The 19,151-nt window shown below is 52.4% G+C and overlaps 1 protein-coding gene across 3 annotated transcripts; it reads left to right on the forward strand.

Annotated features, from left to right (window-relative positions):
- The first annotated feature begins 1,541 nt into the window (after positions 1–1,541).
- Positions 1,542–16,766, forward strand: SNRNP70 (small nuclear ribonucleoprotein U1 subunit 70). Of its 3 annotated transcripts, XR_009692483.1 has the most exons (11): positions 1,544–1,758; positions 2,496–2,652; positions 4,212–4,274; positions 4,399–4,453; positions 8,391–8,455; positions 8,575–8,637; positions 9,293–9,374; positions 12,554–12,655; positions 15,130–15,217; positions 15,297–16,048; positions 16,151–16,766. XR_009692483.1 is itself a non-coding variant. In XM_061139808.1 (10 exons), the coding sequence occupies exons 2-10, from the start codon at positions 2,506–2,508 to the stop codon at positions 15,949–15,951; spliced, it is 1,293 nt and encodes a 430-aa protein (XP_060995791.1). In that variant the 5' UTR covers positions 1,542–1,758; positions 2,496–2,505; the 3' UTR covers positions 15,952–16,109. The 3 variants fall into 3 exon arrangements, 2 of the variants coding, with proteins under 2 accessions (XP_060995791.1, XP_060995790.1); XM_061139808.1 differs by lacking the exon at positions 16,151–16,766 and having other exon boundaries at positions 1,542–1,758; positions 15,324–16,109; XM_061139807.1 differs by lacking the exon at positions 16,151–16,766 and having other exon boundaries at positions 15,297–16,109.
- The last annotated feature ends 2,385 nt before the right edge of the window (positions 16,767–19,151 follow it).

Below are 19,151 nucleotides of genomic sequence, written 5' to 3' on the forward strand. Positions count from 1 at the left end.
GGACTTTCTACTGGAAACTGGTCTGAACTCGGGAAAAACCAACAACATAATTTGGAAAAAGTGTCTCTGTCTGTATCCTATATTAAGGAGAATAAAGAAAAAAAAAGGATAAAGAGGATAACCAAATACAATGCATGAAACTTGATTGACTTCTGGTTGAGATTAAAACAAAATACTTGTGGGTCTATTGGGAAAATCTGATTTCTGAATAAATATGAAATAGAGGCTGGATAAACTTTCTTAGAGGTGAAAATAGTTTTGTAGGACTGGATAAACCTTCTCAGAGGTGAAAGTAGTTTTGTGATGTAGAAGAATGCCCTTAATCTTAGGAGATGCATGCTGAAACATTCAGAGGTGCAGTGCCTCAGAAATTTACCTTTCAATGATATACGGGAAAAAATTATTAAAGCACATTTAGCTGTATTTTCTTTAAACTTTTTATTTCGAAATAATTTTAGAATTTTGGGACGGCTCCAAAAAAATAGTTCAGGGGGTTCTCACATACATACGTAGATAAACCAAATATGTCAAAGTACTTAAAACATAATAGTCATTTAAATTTGTAATAATTCCTGTAATTATTATTAAATAGGCAATTGAATCTATCCAAAAAACTTAAATAATACTTAACTTTTTACAGGTCTACAGAGCCCTAAATAACATGGCCACCAGTTCTCTACTCTCTTCACCAACAACCTGGGACTCCGGCCATCCTTCCTAACTTAGGGCATTTGCACTTGCTGTTAACCCCGACCCAAGGGAAGGGGCCTCTATTTAAATGTCATCTTCATTAGAGCCTTCCATTATCATCCTTTTCAAAAATTTTTTTTTTCTATTTGACTGCAACACACTGCATGCGGGATCTTAGTTCTCTGACCAGGGATTGAACCTGCGCCCCCTGCAGTGGAAATGCGGAATCTTAACCACTACACCACCAACGAAGCCCCGTCGCCCTTTTTAAAATAGCTGCTCTTTCACAGCTGAACACCTTTTTCTGCCCTTTCTTTATTGTGACGGCTACTATCAGAAGTTAATTTTAATGACCTTATTGTCTCCCTCCGCACGATGCAAGCTCAAAAAAGGAAGACTTTGTTTAGTCACATGCTTCATCCCCAGAATCCAAACAGTGTCGAGTATATGGTGCGCTAGATGGAGAGGTTATTGACTTAACAGCTTAGGTAATCACATCCTCCACGTAGGGACTCTTTGCTAGGCGGCGGAAGGGTATAATACTGGTAACTGACCATACACGCATGCGCCCAAGATCCGGGAAGTGTGTTAGGGAAAGGGGTGGAGCATCGAGAAGAGTCTCGCGGACAGAGGCGGTTGGAGTCCAGAGCGCGAGGTGGAAGGGGACCGCTTAGGGCTCAGCGCGCGTGCGCACTGTGACTCCCAGCCTGCCGCGGCAAAAGCGTCCAAGACGCCGGAAGGCTGGGGTAGTGGCTTCGCGCGTGCGCAGTGCCTGCGGCGGCACCAGGGTCCCTGTGAGTGAGTTGTGATTGACTGGCGTAGCGCGTGCGCCTTGCGAACGGCGGAGGGATTTGAGGCTGTTCCCACCCCCTTGGCCCTGTCGCGAGCCGAGGCCGCGCGGGCTCGTGAGCTGCGGCCTGGTGCGCGCGCTAGGCGGGCGACAGAGACTGAGGGACGCGGACGCCGCCGGAGTCGGGGCGAGAGCCGGAGAATCCGCTGCTGAGGGGCCGCCGGAGCCGCCGCGAGCCCCCGGACCGTCGCTAGGCCGAGGAGGGCGCCGCGCGGCGGGTGAGTGTGACAGAGTGGCCTTACCGGGTGCGGGGCCGCTACCCACAAGCCCCTGCGGTGGGCCTCGGTCCTTTCCCCGCGGCCGGGTCCCTTTCCCGCGCCACCGTCACAGCACCTTTTTGCACCCCTTATCCAGAGTTCTCTGGTCACTTAAGCTTTCTTTCCATAGCCCCTCTCCCCCTCAGCACTTAGCCACAGGCCCTTGCGGTATGTTGCTTTTTTTCGTGTCGCCTCCGCGGACCCTTACCCACAATTCATTTCGCCTGTGGGGTCCAGATCTATTACCCACAACCGCCTGGCTTGAGAGGCTTGCTACTTTTGACCCTTCTTAATCGAAGACTTCCTGCGACCCTCGCCTCGTAACCTGTTATCCACGGTGTGGGACCACCAGCCGCCACTGCCCTAGACTCCCCTTCTCAGAATCCTTGATGTCCCCACAACCACTCCCGGACCCTCAGCCCCGCGGTTCCTTGCCCAGGACTCTGAGATTTCACTACTCAGAAACCCTTTTTCAGTCTTTGTTTCCCTTACCGGCTTGGCCAGTCTTCACACAGCCCTCCCACCATAACCCTCTTTCATTCAGATTTACTCCTTTTCCCTGTGACTTAGGAACACGCTGTACAGAACCTGTTTTGATACTGAGATTTTGCCTCTACTTCCTTCTTGTCGTGGGAGTCAAGGGGTTATAGGGGCTTCATCTCCCCCAGCCCGCCCTAATATAAGGCTTCTGCTCTCAGACTTGGCAAGATGACCCAGTTCCTGCCGCCCAACCTTCTGGCCCTCTTTGCTCCCCGTGACCCCATCCCATACCTCCCACCCCTGGAGAAACTGCCACATGAGAAACACCACAATCAACCTTACTGTGGCATCGCGCCCTACATCCGAGAGTTTGAGGTGAGTTCAGGGAGCAGACTTGGACCTGGGTTGGGTTCTGGGGGGTCGAGGGGCTGGATTGGGGAGTCTAGTGTCTGGCCAGTTTTCTAGGCCGGGTGATTATTATTTCTTTATTTAGCTGCGCCCTGTTTTAGTCGTGCATGGGAACTGTTAGTTGTGGCATGTGGGATCTAGTTTCCTGACCAGAGATGGAAATGGAGCCCAGGCCCCCTGCACTGGGAGCGAGGAGTTTTAGCCCCTGGACCATCAGGAAAGTCCCAGTTTTCTTGTCTTGATCGAGGTTCATTATGTATCCATTGTTGAGTTTTTGTGACAGTTCAGAAGTTTGTGACAGTAACTACCTGTTGAGGATTCAGACTGTCGAGTTAAATAGTCCTTGGCACATTTATTGGCTGTGTAACCTTGGACAAGTGGCAGATCCTCATAGTCCTGTGGTCGCTTCATCTATAGCAAGGGAATGTTTATATCTTCTTTGTAATAATTGACAGAATTAATTGAAAATTTTGTTATGGGGCTTGGCACCAAGCAGTCAGGAAAGGTCAGTATTATTTTATTTACCATTTTTGTCATTAAAGGGTTAACACCAGGTAATGTGTTGTTAAGGTGGTGGTCTTGAGAATTTCAGCTTTGTACCCTCAGGACAAACATAAGTAAATGACTTAGGCTCATGGACCTCAGTTTTTTCGTTTGTGAAATTGGGATAACAACGGTCCACCTCTTAAGGTGATCAAAGAATACCTGAGTATGTTGGCACGCAGCCAGAAGTCAGAAGAAGGATGATCTGGCATGAGTGGGAAAGGGGAGGAGGAGGAAGTTGCGGAGCAGAAGTTGATAGTGAGATGACAGAAGATTGATTCTTTAGTGAGACTTGCCACCCTCAGTGAACCGGTACTTGGAAAATGTTATTAGCCAATTAAACTAATTTAATAACTATAGGTGTGTGGCAGACGAGGGTCATGTGCCAGTTACTATTTGGTGAGAGCTTGCTGAGGCCTTTAAGAACTGCCCTGGCCCTCAGAGGGCGTCCAGTTGTTTACCCCCGAGCTCTGCACTGTCAGCTCCTTCTGCTTCAGGCCTGGTCCCGTTTCCTGTCTGTGATAGAGAACGAGTACTGTGATACTCACAGTGTGATATGATAGAAGACTGCAGATCGATGCTCTTGACAAATGCAAGAGGATTGTTTTATCTTTCCTAGTATTTTTAGAGAATACAGAGTTAAAGAAAATCACACTTCTAAGTACAACGAGCGTAAAACTGCTCTGTTAGATTGCTGTAGATATTTCTGCATATTTCGTCTCAGTTTTTCTATTTCTCTTGTCACAGACCAGTAACTGTTCACAGATTGCATTGGTCTGCGGACCACGGCTTTTTTGTTTTTTTGAGACCACGCTTTGATCTGGACTGTTCCCCTGCCTCCACTGGCCTGGAAACTGTCCATGTTTGTGTGGGCGTGTGTGTAAACGTGCAGGAGAGTGTGGCCAAGATGTTTGTATTTCTTGATTGGCTGTTCCTGGCTGTTTTTCCCGTCCTCCCACCGCTGTCACCCTTCTTGTTCCCAGGACCCTCGAGATGCCCCTCCTCCAACTCGAGCAGAAACCCGGGAGGAACGCATGGAGAGGAAGGTATGTAATGTTTGCCTTCTGCCTCACGTCTTTTTTTTTTTTCTTTTTTGCATCTTACTTCAGGATATTCCCTGACCTCAGGGCCCTTCTATCTGTATTCAGTTGTCTACTTTTCTCCTGACAGAGACGGGAAAAGATTGAGCGGCGACAGCAGGAAGTCGAGACAGAGCTAAAAATGTGTAAGTCTCTTTCCTCTTTTCATCTCTTGTTCAAGATGCTTGTGTTTCTGTCCCCCAGGTCCACCCCAGGACTCTCATCTGGGAATGTGGGTTGTTGTCAGTTCACTTTTTTAGCCTCCACTATTTGCCAAGGCCTATATTTGGTTTAGGCTTTTAAGCAGGAGAGCATGGAATAAGGGCAGACAGGAAGGGAGCCTTGTACTCTGGGCTGCCTCCTGCAGGAGTCTGCACTTAGAGGGGTGGTCACTGCCCAGCTGGGTCTCCCAGGCCAAGGCAGTGAGGTCCAGGCTCATGAGGCAGTTCTGGTTCCACCTCAGCTCTCTGGCCCTTGGGCTGGGAGGGCTTCCTCCCTTCCAGGTACAGGAGGAATTGGAGTTTGGGGGAGGGATGTTGTAGTCATTAACCAGACTTCACAAAAGAGTCCCATATCAACCTCAGGTGGCCTTTTCTTGTTAGAGCAAGGACTGTGTAGTCAAAAGACGGGTTTTTCTCCCGTGCTCGTGAGGCTCCGGTGAATCACATCTCTCTGAGTCACATTCCCTGGAGGAGTCCATTGCTTATGGAGCTCATCAGACAGACACTGACAGCCAGATACCTGTGTGTCTCAACGCTGAGCTCTGGCCCTCACTGTGTTCCTGTCTTCTTGGATGCCTCAGAGGCATCTTGCACTGTGTCTGGACCACAATCAGGATTTCCTCTCCTCACCAGCCTGGTCTTCTTTCAGTGTTTCCTTCCCTGGAACATGGTCATCCAGCTTTGCAAGTCACGACCAGTTGTTTCCACTCAGTTTGCTTTTAACACCTTTTCTTGCTGTCTCCCCAGATTGTCGCCAAGACCTACCCATGCTATTCTGTAAATGTCACAAATCTGAACATTCTGTTTCCACCACCACCGAAGGCCCCTCTAGCTTGGACACACAGTCTAATGAATTTACTTATATCTCTGTCCCCTGCAAGTCCTGTGGGGCCTTTTGAAATACAACTCTTGATTATACCTTTCTCTGGTAACAGCTCCCCCCAACCCCGCTTTGGGCTGTCCCATGTTGCCCTCAGGATCTTCATTCCCCAACCAGGGATTGAATTCGGGTCCTCTGCAGTGAAAGTGCAGAGTCCTAACCACTGGGTCTCTAGGGAATTCCTATACAGCTTCCTTTTGCTTTCAACATAAAGACCAGAGTCCCTTCCCTGCCCATTGAGGGTGCATTCTGCCCATGCTTCCTCCCCTCTTACAGCCTGCACTGGCGTCTTCTCCTGCCGCTTCTTTCCCAGGTGGTCTCCTGTCACTGGTGCTCTGCCCAGGCCATTCCGCCAGTCTCACATGGTACCTTGGTGTATGTGCAACTGCGTTTTATGTCTCTGGCAGCGTCACTCCTCAGGGAAACCTTTCATGGTGCTCGGGTAGAGTCCCCTTGCACACTGAAGCCCTGAGTCCTGCTGCAGCTTGGTCATTTCAGTCTGCAGGACTGACGAACATCTATCTTACATTGGTTCACAGTTCATGAAGCAGGATTCTGGTGGAGTTTGCTCACCATTGTGGCCCCAGCTCTTCTAGGACCTGCACACACAACTGTTGACAGCAGTTGACTTGGGGAACCTCTCAGCTCTATTCCTGGGGCACAGGCCTTGGAGTCTGACCCCGTGCGTTTTAACCCCACCTGTGCCACTTCCAGCTGGGTAGCCTTGGAGAAATCACTTTTCTTGTTGGACATTGTTTTCCTCACTTTAAAAATAGGATCCTTAAAAAAAAGGAAAAGAATCCTGGCATGTTAAACGACACTGAGGATGCAGTTAGTTGAATTTAGTATATGGGAGATTGTATAGGACAAACTTGTGACCCAATTTCCTTAAATAAATGTGAAAACTGGGGAAGCAAGTAGGAAGGGAGTGAACCAAAGGGGTTAAAAAGCCAAAGGACACCTCAGCCAGATGGTCAGTGTGGAGCTTGTTTGGGTCCTGACTTAAATGAGCCACCTGCAGAAATCTTGTTTTGAAACAGTTGAAGACATTTGAACACTGCATCTTGATGAAGATAAAGAACTAATGTTAACTTTTGAAGGTGTATTACTAGTACCGTGGTTACTATTTTTTAAAGTCTTTATTAGCAGTTACAGTGGTATTGTATATCTGGAGTTTGCCTTAATATACTGCTTGGGATAGAGATGTAACCAGTGTTGCCATGTGGTAACCATTGAGGTTGGTTCAGAGGGGTTCATTATACTGTTCTCTCTTTCCTTAAGTGTTGAATTTCCCCATGATACAAAAGGAAACGAAAAGGATGGATCAAGTACAGTAGGCTTTCTCTGCCCTAGGAGCCTCCATCCCCCGGTACAGAAACGGGCTGTGCCTTGTCACAGTTAACAGCTACCATTCAAGGGGACCTTACTGAACACTTGATGCATTTCATGTTTTTTACTTACAGCTTCCAAGTGCGGTAGGGTTTGTCACTCCAGTCTTTAAGACAGAGTGAAGGTCTGTGGAGTCTGGGTCCGCTTAGCAAGAGTCAGAGTTCTGAGATACTTCCTTGTTTCTCAACCCCACAGTCTAATCCTTTGAGCCGCTGCTCTGGGCTGCTATATAGATAACGTCTTTGCCCAAGGATCCCCTGAGGGCAGAGCTGCCAGCAGGGTGGAGTGGCGCGAGGGTGTGTGCGTGCTGCCAGTGAACTGCTGATCAACCTCAGCTCGTTGCCACCGTCTTAGCTGAGATTCGTGGGCGCTGCACTAGCTTTTACTTTGGGTCACGCTCCTGGCCCTCTTGGTTAAGCAGAAACCATAGGGTCTCTTGTGCCAGGGTGGTTTCCCTGTGTCTGCTAGGCACCCTTGGCTGCTCATGCAGAAGCTCTGCTCTCTGCTGTTTGGGCTCCATCCGCTCCTGCAGGCAGTGATTGGGTCCCCTGTAATGCCCCTGTGGTACCACCTACCCTCTGGTGATGCTGAGGTTTGTCTCCTGTTAAATACACTTCATGTCAAATGGTATTTCGGTGAGGCCTTTCCTGACCTTCCCAGTAAAATGCTTCTCCCCATCGCTCTGTTATTACTAGATAGAACTGGATGATTGTTGGTCTTAGGTTGTTTACCGGCAGCCTCCCTGCAGTAATAGATGAGCTCCAGGAAGGCAGGGGTCTTTTTTCCTCTTTTTCACTGTTGTTACCCCAGCACCTACGGGAGTTTCAGACACATAGCGCTTAACAGATACCTGTTGGGTGAATGGATGCAGATTGAGACATGTGAGCACAGACAGTTACAACCCAGAGGGATGGGCTTCAGGTGAGGAGGTGAGGGGCAGGCACAGGGGTGGACATGACCGTCTGAATCAGCTGTGGAATTAGTTCTGTAAGAGTCTGGCTCTGTCTGTGGAGCTGGTTGGTCCTCAGTGGTCTGCGGTAGTAAGGCTGGGAGTTAACCCCATCCGCCCCTTGTGACCTCAGTGCCGGGGCCTCAGTACCGGCTGTGGGTTCCTCCCTGAGGGCTTTGAGCCTTTGCCCGGCTCTCTCCCACTCCCATCGAAGGGTTACTTGATCGCTGGTTTTCCTGTGGGCTGCAGTTGCAGGCCTTGCCGGTGGGTGGCACTGCGGCACTGCAGGTGGTGAAGGATGCCTGGCAGGATCGGGCTGCTTCTCCAGAGATGCCCCTTTGGGCTTAACTGCTCCCACCTGGGAGGGACTTGGGCCTCAGGATATGTAGGCCTGAAATAGGGGGGCAGTAGGCTGGCCACCATCCTGTCAGCTTGAAGTCAATCTCATCCCTTCCTTTAATCAGCCTAAGTCAGCCACTCAGATGGACTCTGCTGTGCTTCAGGGCAGTCAGGGCTCAGAGAGGGGCCTGCCTATGGTGGCCAGGTGACCAGAAGTTCTGGGCCTCTGTCCATCAGTCTCTTTCTTTCTTGCTCTGTGATACTGCTGACAATGTATACTTAAAGAATTTTTTTATCCTGCACAGGGGACCCTCACAATGATCCCAATGCTCAGGGTGATGCCTTCAAGACTCTCTTTGTGGCTAGAGTGGTGAGTCCCGAGCTCCTGACCCCTGGAGCCCTAGGCTACAGAGAGCGTGGGTGTGGACAGTAGCCTCCGTCCATGGGGTATTTGAGGGCTTCTCTCACTTTGTTTCTGTCTCCTTGTAGAACTATGACACGACAGAGTCCAAGCTCCGGAGAGAGTTTGAGGTGTATGGACCCATCAAAAGGGTGAGTGGACTAGGGCAGGGGTGCTGGAATTGAAGGTGTGTGGAGGGAGGGAGAAGGCACTGCGTCATCTCGGGCTCCAGCATCCACGGCCTGGGTTTCTGTCCTGCCTGCACACCCGTGCCGGGGTCTCGGGGTAGCGGAAGGACAGCGCGGAGGCCGCGGTGACTCGCTGCTGACTCGGAGCACGCGTCAGCAAGCTGAGCACGTGGTGTCCGAACGGGGCGTGTTGGCGTCCAGCCAGGCCCGCTCTCTTGTCTGCAGCGGCTGTTGCTGAGGCAGTTAGGCAGGTGCGACAGAGACTGTGTGGCCCTGCAAGCTGGAAATAACTGCCCTCTGGCCATTTGTAGAAAATGTAGGTTGACCCTTGTTCTAGAGCAGAGCTTCATGTATAACGGACATCTCTTCATTTAGTTTAGAAGTTACTCGATGCTCTGGGCTCTAGCTAGGGCTTGAGGTCATTGTGCACATCAGTTGCTAAGCCCAAGGCCGTTAGTGTATCAGTCACTCTGGGTCCTTGAAGGGATCACGGGAGGGTCAGAAGCATCTGTTGCTGGCATCATCCAGCCCAGAGCCTGGCACACGGGCTTGTGTGATTGATATGGTGAGTTGTCCCCTTGTCAGAACTGACCTCTGTCTCCTGCCACCCACCCTCCAGATACACATGGTCTACAGTAAGCGGTCAGGAAAGCCCCGGGGCTATGCCTTCATCGAGTACGAACACGAGAGGGACATGCATTGTGAGTACCTCCTACTGCACCCTGCCCTCTGACCCTCTCTCTTCTCTGCTGCCCTAGCCCCTTCCCGTCGTCTGTCCCCCACCCCCTCCCCGCCAGACCTGACATTAGCGATGTCTCTTCTCCTCCTCCCTCTGTTTCTGATATATCTTTTTTTTTGTTTTTTATATACGTGTTTTTTAAAAAACAAAAACCAAAATCCCCCACAACGTGTGTGTGTGTGTGTGTGTGCACCTGGGGAGGTAAGTGTCACACGTTGAACCTCAGGGGCAAGGAGGGAACCCGGTGGGGGCTAGGGCTAGCTGGAGGTGGGGGGAGGGGTCGGATTTTCGGGGAGCCTCTCCCCATTTCCCCCAGCAGATTTGGGGGCGGCCAGATTGCAGTGAGGACTGGCCTTTGAACCTGCCCTCTCCTCCCCCCAGCTGAGCTGGGCCTGGGCCACCCGACCCTCCACCTCCCCACCCCTGGCCCCCCACCCTGTTCCTCGGCGGGCAGTGGGCTGGTCTGCGTGTTCAGCGCCTGCCCCCACATCTCCAAAGCCCCCGTTGAGGCTGCGGCGGCGTCCACATGGGCAGGGATGGGTGGGTGGGGGTGGGCAGGGCTGCGGCGTGTCCAGGGGCCGCCGTATTAATTGACTGTTCTTATTGTCACTGCAGCCACCACGCAGCTGGCTTGCAGCTGATGCTTACGCTCCCCTTACAACACCTCAGTGTATGGTTGGTATAAGGGTTTGTATCATGGGTAAGATCACTCAGCACCGCACACCAGCCCAGCTTAGCCAGGCAGCTCAGGAGCAGCGAGGCCTCCCTCCTCCCGCCCCCAGCCGCCCCTCAGCCTCCCCGCACCCAGAACCCTTTCCTTGGTTGGGTGCCCTCTGTCCCTTCTGGCCCCATCCAGGTGCTCTCTGATAATCTTGCTGGTCCCAGGAGGGGAAAGATGCCCGCCCCCGCCCCCCCACCCCATGGGAAGGGCAGCCGGCCTCTCCAGTTGGGCTCGGTTTAACGCCCAGCATACCTGGCTTCCCGACGGCCGTGGCACGGCGGCGGGAACGCAGTGGGGCCAGGGCTCCTGGTGGAACCCTTCAGCCCGCCCTCCTCTCCCGGCCCTTGCCCCTTCTGCGGGGCCATCACTGTGGTGGCCCTGGAGAATCTTTTTGGTTGCTAGACTTGGGGTGCTCTGCCCACGTCCTGTCTGCTTTGTCACAGTGGAGCCTCCCGAGAGGCTGTGGAGCCTAGCTGCTCTCCAGAGTGCATGGACTTGGGGATTGCTGTGGGAGGGGTCGAGCGACAGGTTGTGAACATCTCAAGGTGTTGGAGCTTTTACTGAAAACCCTTCCACTGGCTGGAGACCTAAGAGAGGGAGAGAGAGCGAAGCCTAGAGATACACACATCACATTTTTCTCTGCTGTTCTTCCCGGGTTGGGCCTCTTCTGGGGTTTGGGACATGACCAGAGCAGGGGTCCTTTGCTTGACTGTGTCCCCAGTCCTGAAATCCCTCCCCCGCTACCCTCCTCTGGGTTCAGGGGCCCAGTGGCCCCTTCCCCTTGGATCGTGGGCAGTACTCCCATCTCCTGGACCCCCGAAGCTGTCCCCTTGTGTGCCAGCCTTTGGGCTGAAGCAGATGGTGGGAGGGAGTGAGAAGTTCAAGGTGGAAAAGTTATTCCATGTGCTGAGAGGGGGTGGGGCCTGTGCCTAGCTGAGTGTGTATTTTATGGGGAAAAGCTGAAGGTGGACAGGTTTGCTAAGGCCTCCCTAGCCGCCTTTTAGAATTCAAACAAGATAGTCCCTTCAAATTCCCAAGTTCCATGGTAACCCTTGTCTCCCCCTCTTCCAAGGCCTCCATGAGGTTTCTTTGGGGTCCACCACTTTCTGTGCCTGCCTCCAGGCGGTGCAGGAGATGTGGTTCCTCTCCCCTCCGGCGGCTCCCTAGAACCCCCTGGCTCCCTTCCCCGTAGCTTTAGCTGACCCCATGGTGGTGGGTGTGGGGTCTGTGCGCGTGCTCAGGTAAGCTTGGGGGCTCCAGGTAAGCGGTCCCGTGTCCCCCCCCCGGGAAGCCCGCCTCCTCGCCAGGCCCCCAGGAGTTGCCGAGCCCCCCCCATCCCGCTCGGTTTGGACACCCGCAAGGCCGGCATCGGTAAATGGCACCTTTTTCTCTTCCTCTGGTTGTTATTTGGGGGGGGAGAGGGCTGGGGCGGGGCCGGGTGCTGTGGCTGGTTGAGGATGACCCCCTCGGCCAGGGCTGGGGGTTGGGAAACAGGGACTTTTTTTGGCCTCCCGAGAGCCCCACTTGAGACAGGCCCGGGCTCGAGCCTGTCCTTGGCTGTGTCCTGCTCACCTGCGGGACGTGCCCCTCCCCACATCTCCCCTCTACTCCGCACCCTTCCTGAGGCTCAGGTCGGGCTCGGCCTCTCCCGGCGCGTGTTGCACTGGGGTGTGGAGGGAGAGCTGGGCTGGGGGCTGGGTGGGTACAGTCTCGGCAGGTAAGGCAGGGATTTTCAGTAGCAACGCACGACTCCCATGCCTCCCTCCACTTCCCTCTGCCCCACCTGCTGTAGGGGGCCCCCATAACCCACCTTCTACTCCCTGCCATCTCCTAAAGATTTCTCCTGCCCCCTTCTGGTTCATTTTCTGTTCTGATGTCTGTTCCCCCCATGCTCACCCTCCCCCAACAAAAAACCACAGTAAAGGAAACCGGTGTGAACTGGGGTGCGGAGCTGCCCGGCTGGGCCTCTGCTCCCAGCATGATGTTTCAGGGTGCATGCCTGGGGTTGTGGAGGAGCCCTCCCCCACCGCAGAGTCCAGCCTCAAGTTAACCTCCAGTTTCTTTGCAGCGACTTTGGCCGCCTTGGTGCGAGGGGGCTGCTCTGTCGAAGGGGAGTAGGCCTGGCCTGGGAGCCCAGGGCAGTGGCTAGGGTTAGCATGGTGGTTGGGAGTGGGCCGGCCCCCCCAAGAGTGTTTGGGGGGTGATGAGGAAGCAGGAGGTGAGATGGAGCAGGCCCCTCCCAGGTTGGGAGAGGGTTGTCTGGCTGTCAGTTGCCTGGCTGTCTGGTGGGCCTGTGTGCGTGCGTGTGTGTGCGCCGAAGTGTGCTGACGTGGGGGTGGGGATGCCACGGAGCGGGCTGTCTTCTGACTAGAGGACCCTCTGGGGACTCCTCCCCCTCCCCTTCCCCGCATCTGTTGCAGCTGCTTACAAGCATGCAGACGGCAAGAAGATTGACGGCAGGAGAGTGCTCGTGGACGTGGAGAGGGGCCGCACCGTGAAGGGCTGGAGGCCCCGGCGGCTAGGTGAGCGCGTCCTGCTCCGGCGGGCTTGGGGTCCTGCTGGCTTCCTCTCCCTTTTCTTCCCCCCTCTGCTGCTCTTTGTTTTCTCTTCCCCGCACGGCTGCTGACATTCCTTCTCCCTCTCTCCAACTCAGCCTCTCGGTCTCCAGCATTCTCCTGGTCTGTTTTTGTTTTTTATTCTGGGTTACCAATTAGGAGCGAGAGTACTGACCTGGAGAAGCCAGTCTGGGATCACATTCTGACTTGCGCACTACCTGGCAGGTGGATTTCTCCCCTTTTCTGTCTCATTTTCCTCATCCTAGAAAGCAGGAATAATCTCAGTTCCACCTTGGCAAGTGGTGTGCAGTGGGGCTTGAAAAGTCATTCTGTCATCCACTTGTACTTTGCTCCTGCTTATCCGTCCTGTTCATTCATTGATTACCGAGTAAATGCTGATTTGATCACCAACCACATAGTAGGCTTCTAGTCAGCAGTGAGATGTGGTTAGCCACTGCCCTCAAAGCTTCCTATTTTCAGTCCCTCTCACTGTCATCTCTTGTTGTCAGTTACCATCTCAGTCAAGGTCAGATTGGTGGCAGGTACCAGAGAACAGTATAAAGGGGTGTGTTGGTATAGAACCCCAGTGTCTCCGGACCCTGTTGGTGTAGAAACGCCAGTGTCTCGGAGCCCAGAGACATGGGATGTCTGTGGGCCTTGAGGACCTGGAAGCTGAGCCTTAAGCATCCAGAGCCACCTCTGGCATCTCTGTCCCTTGTTTGGTTGCCGTCTGTGTGAACTGGTCTCTTCTGGGTCTCTCCGCACTGAGCCTGTGTGCCATTCCACAACGCAGTCTTGGATGAGTCTGCGCTTCTGGGTGGGTGGACCTAAGTGGCTCAGCATTGGGCCTGGACCTGGGGCTGAGGTCGTGCCATCCAGACTTGGCTGTTGAGGACCAACACCAAGTGAGGGGGAGTGACCCAGTTGTCAGAGAAAATGGGCTTCACTAGGCAGACACCCTAGGTGGGTCCAGTACCCTCTGATCTTATTTCTGCCCCCAGCCTACTGTTCTCATGCTTGACTTGCCTTTACTGAGTAAATCACACACGTACCAAGCTGAGTGTAAACTCAATAGATAGGTTCTCATCTCCCTCTCTGGTTTCTTTGGGTTGGAGTGAGTCCTTCAGAGTCTGCTGTTGCCCATTGTAGAATCCTGGAATCTCAGAATCTTCTAGTTTGATTGGCATTCCAACTTTCTGATAGTGATAGCCAGTGCATTTTGACCCAATGTACATGCCAAAAAAAATACATTTAACCCAAACAAAAGTTTGATGAAACAGTAATTTATTTTTTCTACAGGCAGTATATACTAGTATTTTTATATTCTGTTTATCTTTTTAAAAAACATGTTGGTTGCATCCTTTCAAATTCAGTGATATGACTCCATTGCTGGGTTGTGACCTGAACATTGAAAACACTGGTCTGTTTCTCTGCATACCTGCTGGGTGGCTTGTCCCCTGTTTGAATGTTTCACGTCCAAGCTGCCTCTTTTCGCTTTTGACCCTCTTCCTTAGATGAAATAGCTTCACGAAGCTTCCTTCCAGGCAGTGGGGGCAGAAGGGTGAGTGAGAGGGCAGCTTCTGGAGTCAGCAGGGAATCACATCTCTGCTCTGCCCTTCCTTGCTGAGTCGCCCTGGGCAAGCGGCTTTTCCGCCTGAGTTTGTTTGCCACATGAAGGAGGAGGTTAGCTGCTGCTCCTTCCGGTTGTCCTCTTCGCCATTTGCTGCTCGTCCAGCTTTATATCCTGGCTGCTGTACGCAGCAGGTCCAGCGTCCTGATTGAAGGCGCAGTACAGGCTGGAGGGAGAGGCAGCTGTTAGTCAGCTCTCTCTTGCACATGCGTGTACAAACACACACACACGAAATTGGAAACCCTGCCTGAAGTTCTGAGGAGAGTGTGTGGTCTGTGGGTGGAGAAGGGCCTCATCCCGTAGTCAGGGCAGGCTGAGTGAGGAAGTGAGGTGTAGGTTAAGGTGCGGAGGGTCAGTGGGAGTTAAGTAGAAAGGGAGATGAGACTCCAGGGGAACTTGTGAATGATCCCCAAAACTGGGCAGGAAGGACATGGAGACCATGAGGTTGGAAAACGCCTGGAACCTTTAGAGCCAGGGGCCCTTGTGCTGAAAGACAGGGAGGAAGCCGGCCTCTGACCTTGACTTGGGCGGTGGGGAGCCACTGCGGGCTTTGAGGCGAGTCTCGGTTTCAGTTAGAAGGATCAGGGCTGTGCCTCGGGCTGGGGATAACCCGGGGAGAGGGCTGTCAGGGGCTGGGGCCTCCCCAGCGGGGGAGGTGAGCTCGGAGCCCGATGAGGGCGCGTCCAGCTGGCGCTGTGCCCTTCTGATCTCCGCACTGCCTGCCGTCGGGAGCCGGGAGCACCAGGGCCTCAGAGACGCCGGGGCTCGGGGTCCCCGCCCGCCCTGACCACCTGTGTCTGCCCATCCCCAGGAGGCGGCCTGGGCGGCACCCGGAGAGGCGGCGCGGACGTCAACATCCGGCACTCGGGCCGGGACGACACCTCCCGCTATGATGAGAGGTGAGGCCGGGCCCGGTGTCCTGGGAGCGGGGCGGTGAGTGGGGGAGCCCTGCCGCAAACCTCTGCCCACCTCATCCAGGCCCGGCCCCTCCCCGCTGCCCCACAGGGACCGGGACCGGGACCGCGAGCGGGAGCGCCGGGAGCGGAGCCGCGAGCGAGACAAGGAGCGGGAACGACGACGCTCCCGCTCTCGGGACCGGCGGCGGCGCTCGCGGAGTCGCGACAAGGAGGAGCGGCGGCGCTCCAGGGAGCGGAGCAAGGACAAGGACCGGGACCGCAAGCGGCGCAGCAGCCGGAGCCGGGAGCGGGCACGGCGGGAGCGGGAGCGCAAGGAGGAGCTGCGCGGCAGCGGAGGTGGCGGCGGCGACATGGCCGAGCCCTCCGAGGCCGGCGACGCGCCCCCGGATGACGGGCCCCCCGGGGAGCTGGGTCCAGACGGCCCAGACGGCCCAGAGGAGAAGGGCCGGGATCGAGACCGGGACCGACGTCGAAGCCACCGCAGCGAGCGGGAGCGGCGCCGGGACCGCGATCGCGACCGGGACAGGGAGCACAAGCGGGGGGAGCGGGGCGGCGATCGGGGCAGGGATGAGGCCCGCGGTGGGGGTGGCGGCGCCCAGGACAACGGGCTCGAGGGTCTGGGCAACGACGGCCGAGACATGTACATGGAGTCCGAGGGAGGCGACGGGTATCTCGCTCCGGAGAACGGGTATTTGATGGAGGCCGCGCCGGAGTGAAGAGGCCACTCACCGGCTGCTTGGACGTGTTCCTACTCTCCCTGCTGTCATCCTCTCCCCCACCTTCCTGGTCACCACCTAAATCTGCCAGCCAAGGGTAGGAGTCTCTTTATTTGTTTTGGTCTCTTGGATTTAAAAATAAAATTTCTTGTTGATAATGGGCGCTTGGTTTCTTCACTGCTCTTCCTGTCTTCCCCAGGAGGGTGTCACCTTCTGACTTTAGATGGCCCTACTCTGGTTGGTGTTCAGGACTGGAGCTGTATGAACTAAGGCTAGGGCTAGTCCCGGGACAGCCCAGCTGTTTAAAATAGGGTAAGGAAGCCCTCCTTAAGGGTCCTTGATGCCTTTGTATCTTCCTTCCTTGTTTTCAGCTCTCCCACACATTTCTTGTGGAGCCGTTCATACCCCTATCTTGGTGCAGGGATGGGGCTCTGGGCCATGTTTTCACAAAGCAAGCATGAGAGCAAGATAAAATGGTAAAGAGAAGAGACCGTCTTGTCTATAAGTGGTATTGGGACAACTGGACAGTTAGCTACATGTAAAAGAAGAAAACATTCTCTTAATGCCATATACAAAAATAAGATGGATTGGGGCTTCCCTGGTAGTCCAGCGGTTAAGAATCTGCCTGCTAATGCAGGGGACATGGGTTTGATCCCTGGTTTGGGAATATCCCACACGTCAAGGAGCTGCTAAGCTCAGGTGCCACAATAAGAGAAACCACTGCAATGAGAAAGCTGCACCCTGCAACTAAAGAGGAACCCTGCTTGCCGCAACTAAAGAAGGGCCACGTGCAGCAAAAAAGACCCAGTGCAGCAAAAATAAAGTTTTTTAAAAAATGGATTGCTGACTTAAGTGTAAGACCAGGTATTATAAATAAAACTAGGGGAAAACATAGAACACATTGACATAAATCACAGGAATACTTTTTTGGAGCTGACTCCTAGAGTAATGGAAATAGAAGCAAAAACAAATGGGACCTAATTAGACGCATTAGAACAGCAAAGGAATCAATAAGATGAAAAGACAGCTACAGAATAGGAGAAAATACTTTCAAATGATGCAACTGACAAGGGATTAATTTCCAAAATATACAAACAGCTCATATTGCTCAATATATAAAATACAAACAACCCAGGCAAAAATGGGCAGAAGATCTAAACAGGCCTTTCTCCAAAGACGGCGTACAGATGGCCAACAGGCATGTGAAAAGATGTTCAACAACACTGCTAATTATTAGGGAAATGCAAATCAAAACCACAGGATCACCTCACAGCAGACTGAATGGCCATCACCCAAAGTCTACAAATAAGTGCTGGAGAGGGTGTGGATAAAAGGGAACCCTCCCACACTGCTGGTAGAAATGTAAATTGGTATAACCACTATGGAGAACAGTATTGCGGTTCCTTTAAAAATACTTTTTCCTTTAACAATAACTCACCATCCCACTCCTGGGCATATATGTCTAGAAAAAATAACCTGAAAAGACATGCATCTCAATGTACATAGGACTATTGACAATAGCAAGGGGAGTTCCCCGGCAGTCCAGTGGTTAGGACTCCACACTTCCACTGCAGGAGGCACAGGTTCAAGGAGACCTGCATGCCACGTGAGTGAAGTGAAAGTCGCTTAGCTGTGTCCAACTCTTTGTGACACCATGGTCAATACAGTCCATGGAACTTTCCTGGCTAGAATACTGGAGTGGGTAGCCATTCTCTTCTCCAGGGGGATCTTCCCAACCCAGGGATCAAACCGGGGTCTCTGGCATTGCAGGCAGATTCTTTACCAACTGAGCTACCAGGGAATCCCGAATGCTACATGGAGTGGCCAAAAAAAGATAGCATAATAGCCAAGACATGAAGCAACCTAAGGTCCATCAACAGGAATGGATAAGGAAGATGTGGACCATATATACCATGGAATATTAACCATAAAAATAATGAAATGCCATTTGTAGCAACATGGATGGACCTAGAGATTATCATACCAAATGAAGTCAAAAGGAGAAAGACAAATATGATACTGTTTATATGTGAAATCTTAAAAAGATACAAATGATGCATGCTGTGTGCACGCTAAGTGGCTTCAGGTAACTGAAGTGGCTAAAGTAACTGTGTGACCCCATGGACTGGAGCCCACCAGGCTCCTCTGTCCATAGGGATTCTCTGGGCAAGAATACTGGCGTGGGTTGCCATGCCCTCCTCCAGGGCATCTTCTCAACCCAGCGATCAAACCTGTGTCTCTTATGCCTCCTGGATTGGCAGGCAGGTTCTTTACCACCAGCGCCACCTGGGAAGCCCTGATACAAATGAACTTATTTACAAAACAGAAACAGACTCACAGACAGAGAAAACAAATTTACGGTTATCCAAAGGGGAAGGGAGAAGAGGGATAAATTAGGAGTTAGGGAATTAATAGATACACACAACTATATATAAAGCAAGGACCTACTATATAACACAGGGAACTACACTCAGTAGATCTTGTAATAACCTATAATGGAAAAGAATCTGAGAAAGAATACATGTATAACTGAATCACTGCTGTACATCTGAAACATTGTAGATCTGTACTTCAATTTAAAAAAAAACTTTAAAAAGTTTTTTTAAAGATGTAAAAAGACTGGGTAGAGGAACTTCCCTGGTGGTCCTGCAGCTAAGACTCTCAGCTCCCAATACACAGGGCCTGGATTTCATGGATCTCTGGTCAGGGAACTAGATCCCACATACAGCAATTAAAACTTCGCATGCCACAGAAAGATGGAAGATGGAGGATCCCTTGTGTCACAACTAAGACCCAGCATAGCATAAACAAATAAATAAAATCAAGTAGAGCGGAGGGTCCTCACAGGGCCAGGACAGAAAATGGCCTCCAGTTCATGATGGCAGGTTCACTGTCTGTTTTTACTTCCTAACGATAACAGAGGAGTAACAAAGCAAGGTTCTATCAGCAGTCGAGAGATGTCAGCTCATTTCTGGATTAAAGACGAAATAGGACAATGGCGAGGACACCTCAGTCTGGTGGCCACTGGAGAAGGGAGCTATCCACAGACCTTGCAGAACACATACAGAGGCTCAGGACTGCAACTTCAGGTATCACAAGGGTAGGAGACTGGAATAGGATCTGTACGCAGAACGATCGCACTCTGTTTCCACAATCAGAGTGCCTAGGAGCTGGGCATTTGCAAATACAAGTTTCTCAGC

Source organism: Dama dama, chromosome 4, assembly GCF_033118175.1.
Source record: "Dama dama isolate Ldn47 chromosome 4, ASM3311817v1, whole genome shotgun sequence".
NCBI lineage: Eukaryota > Metazoa > Chordata > Mammalia > Artiodactyla > Cervidae > Dama > Dama dama.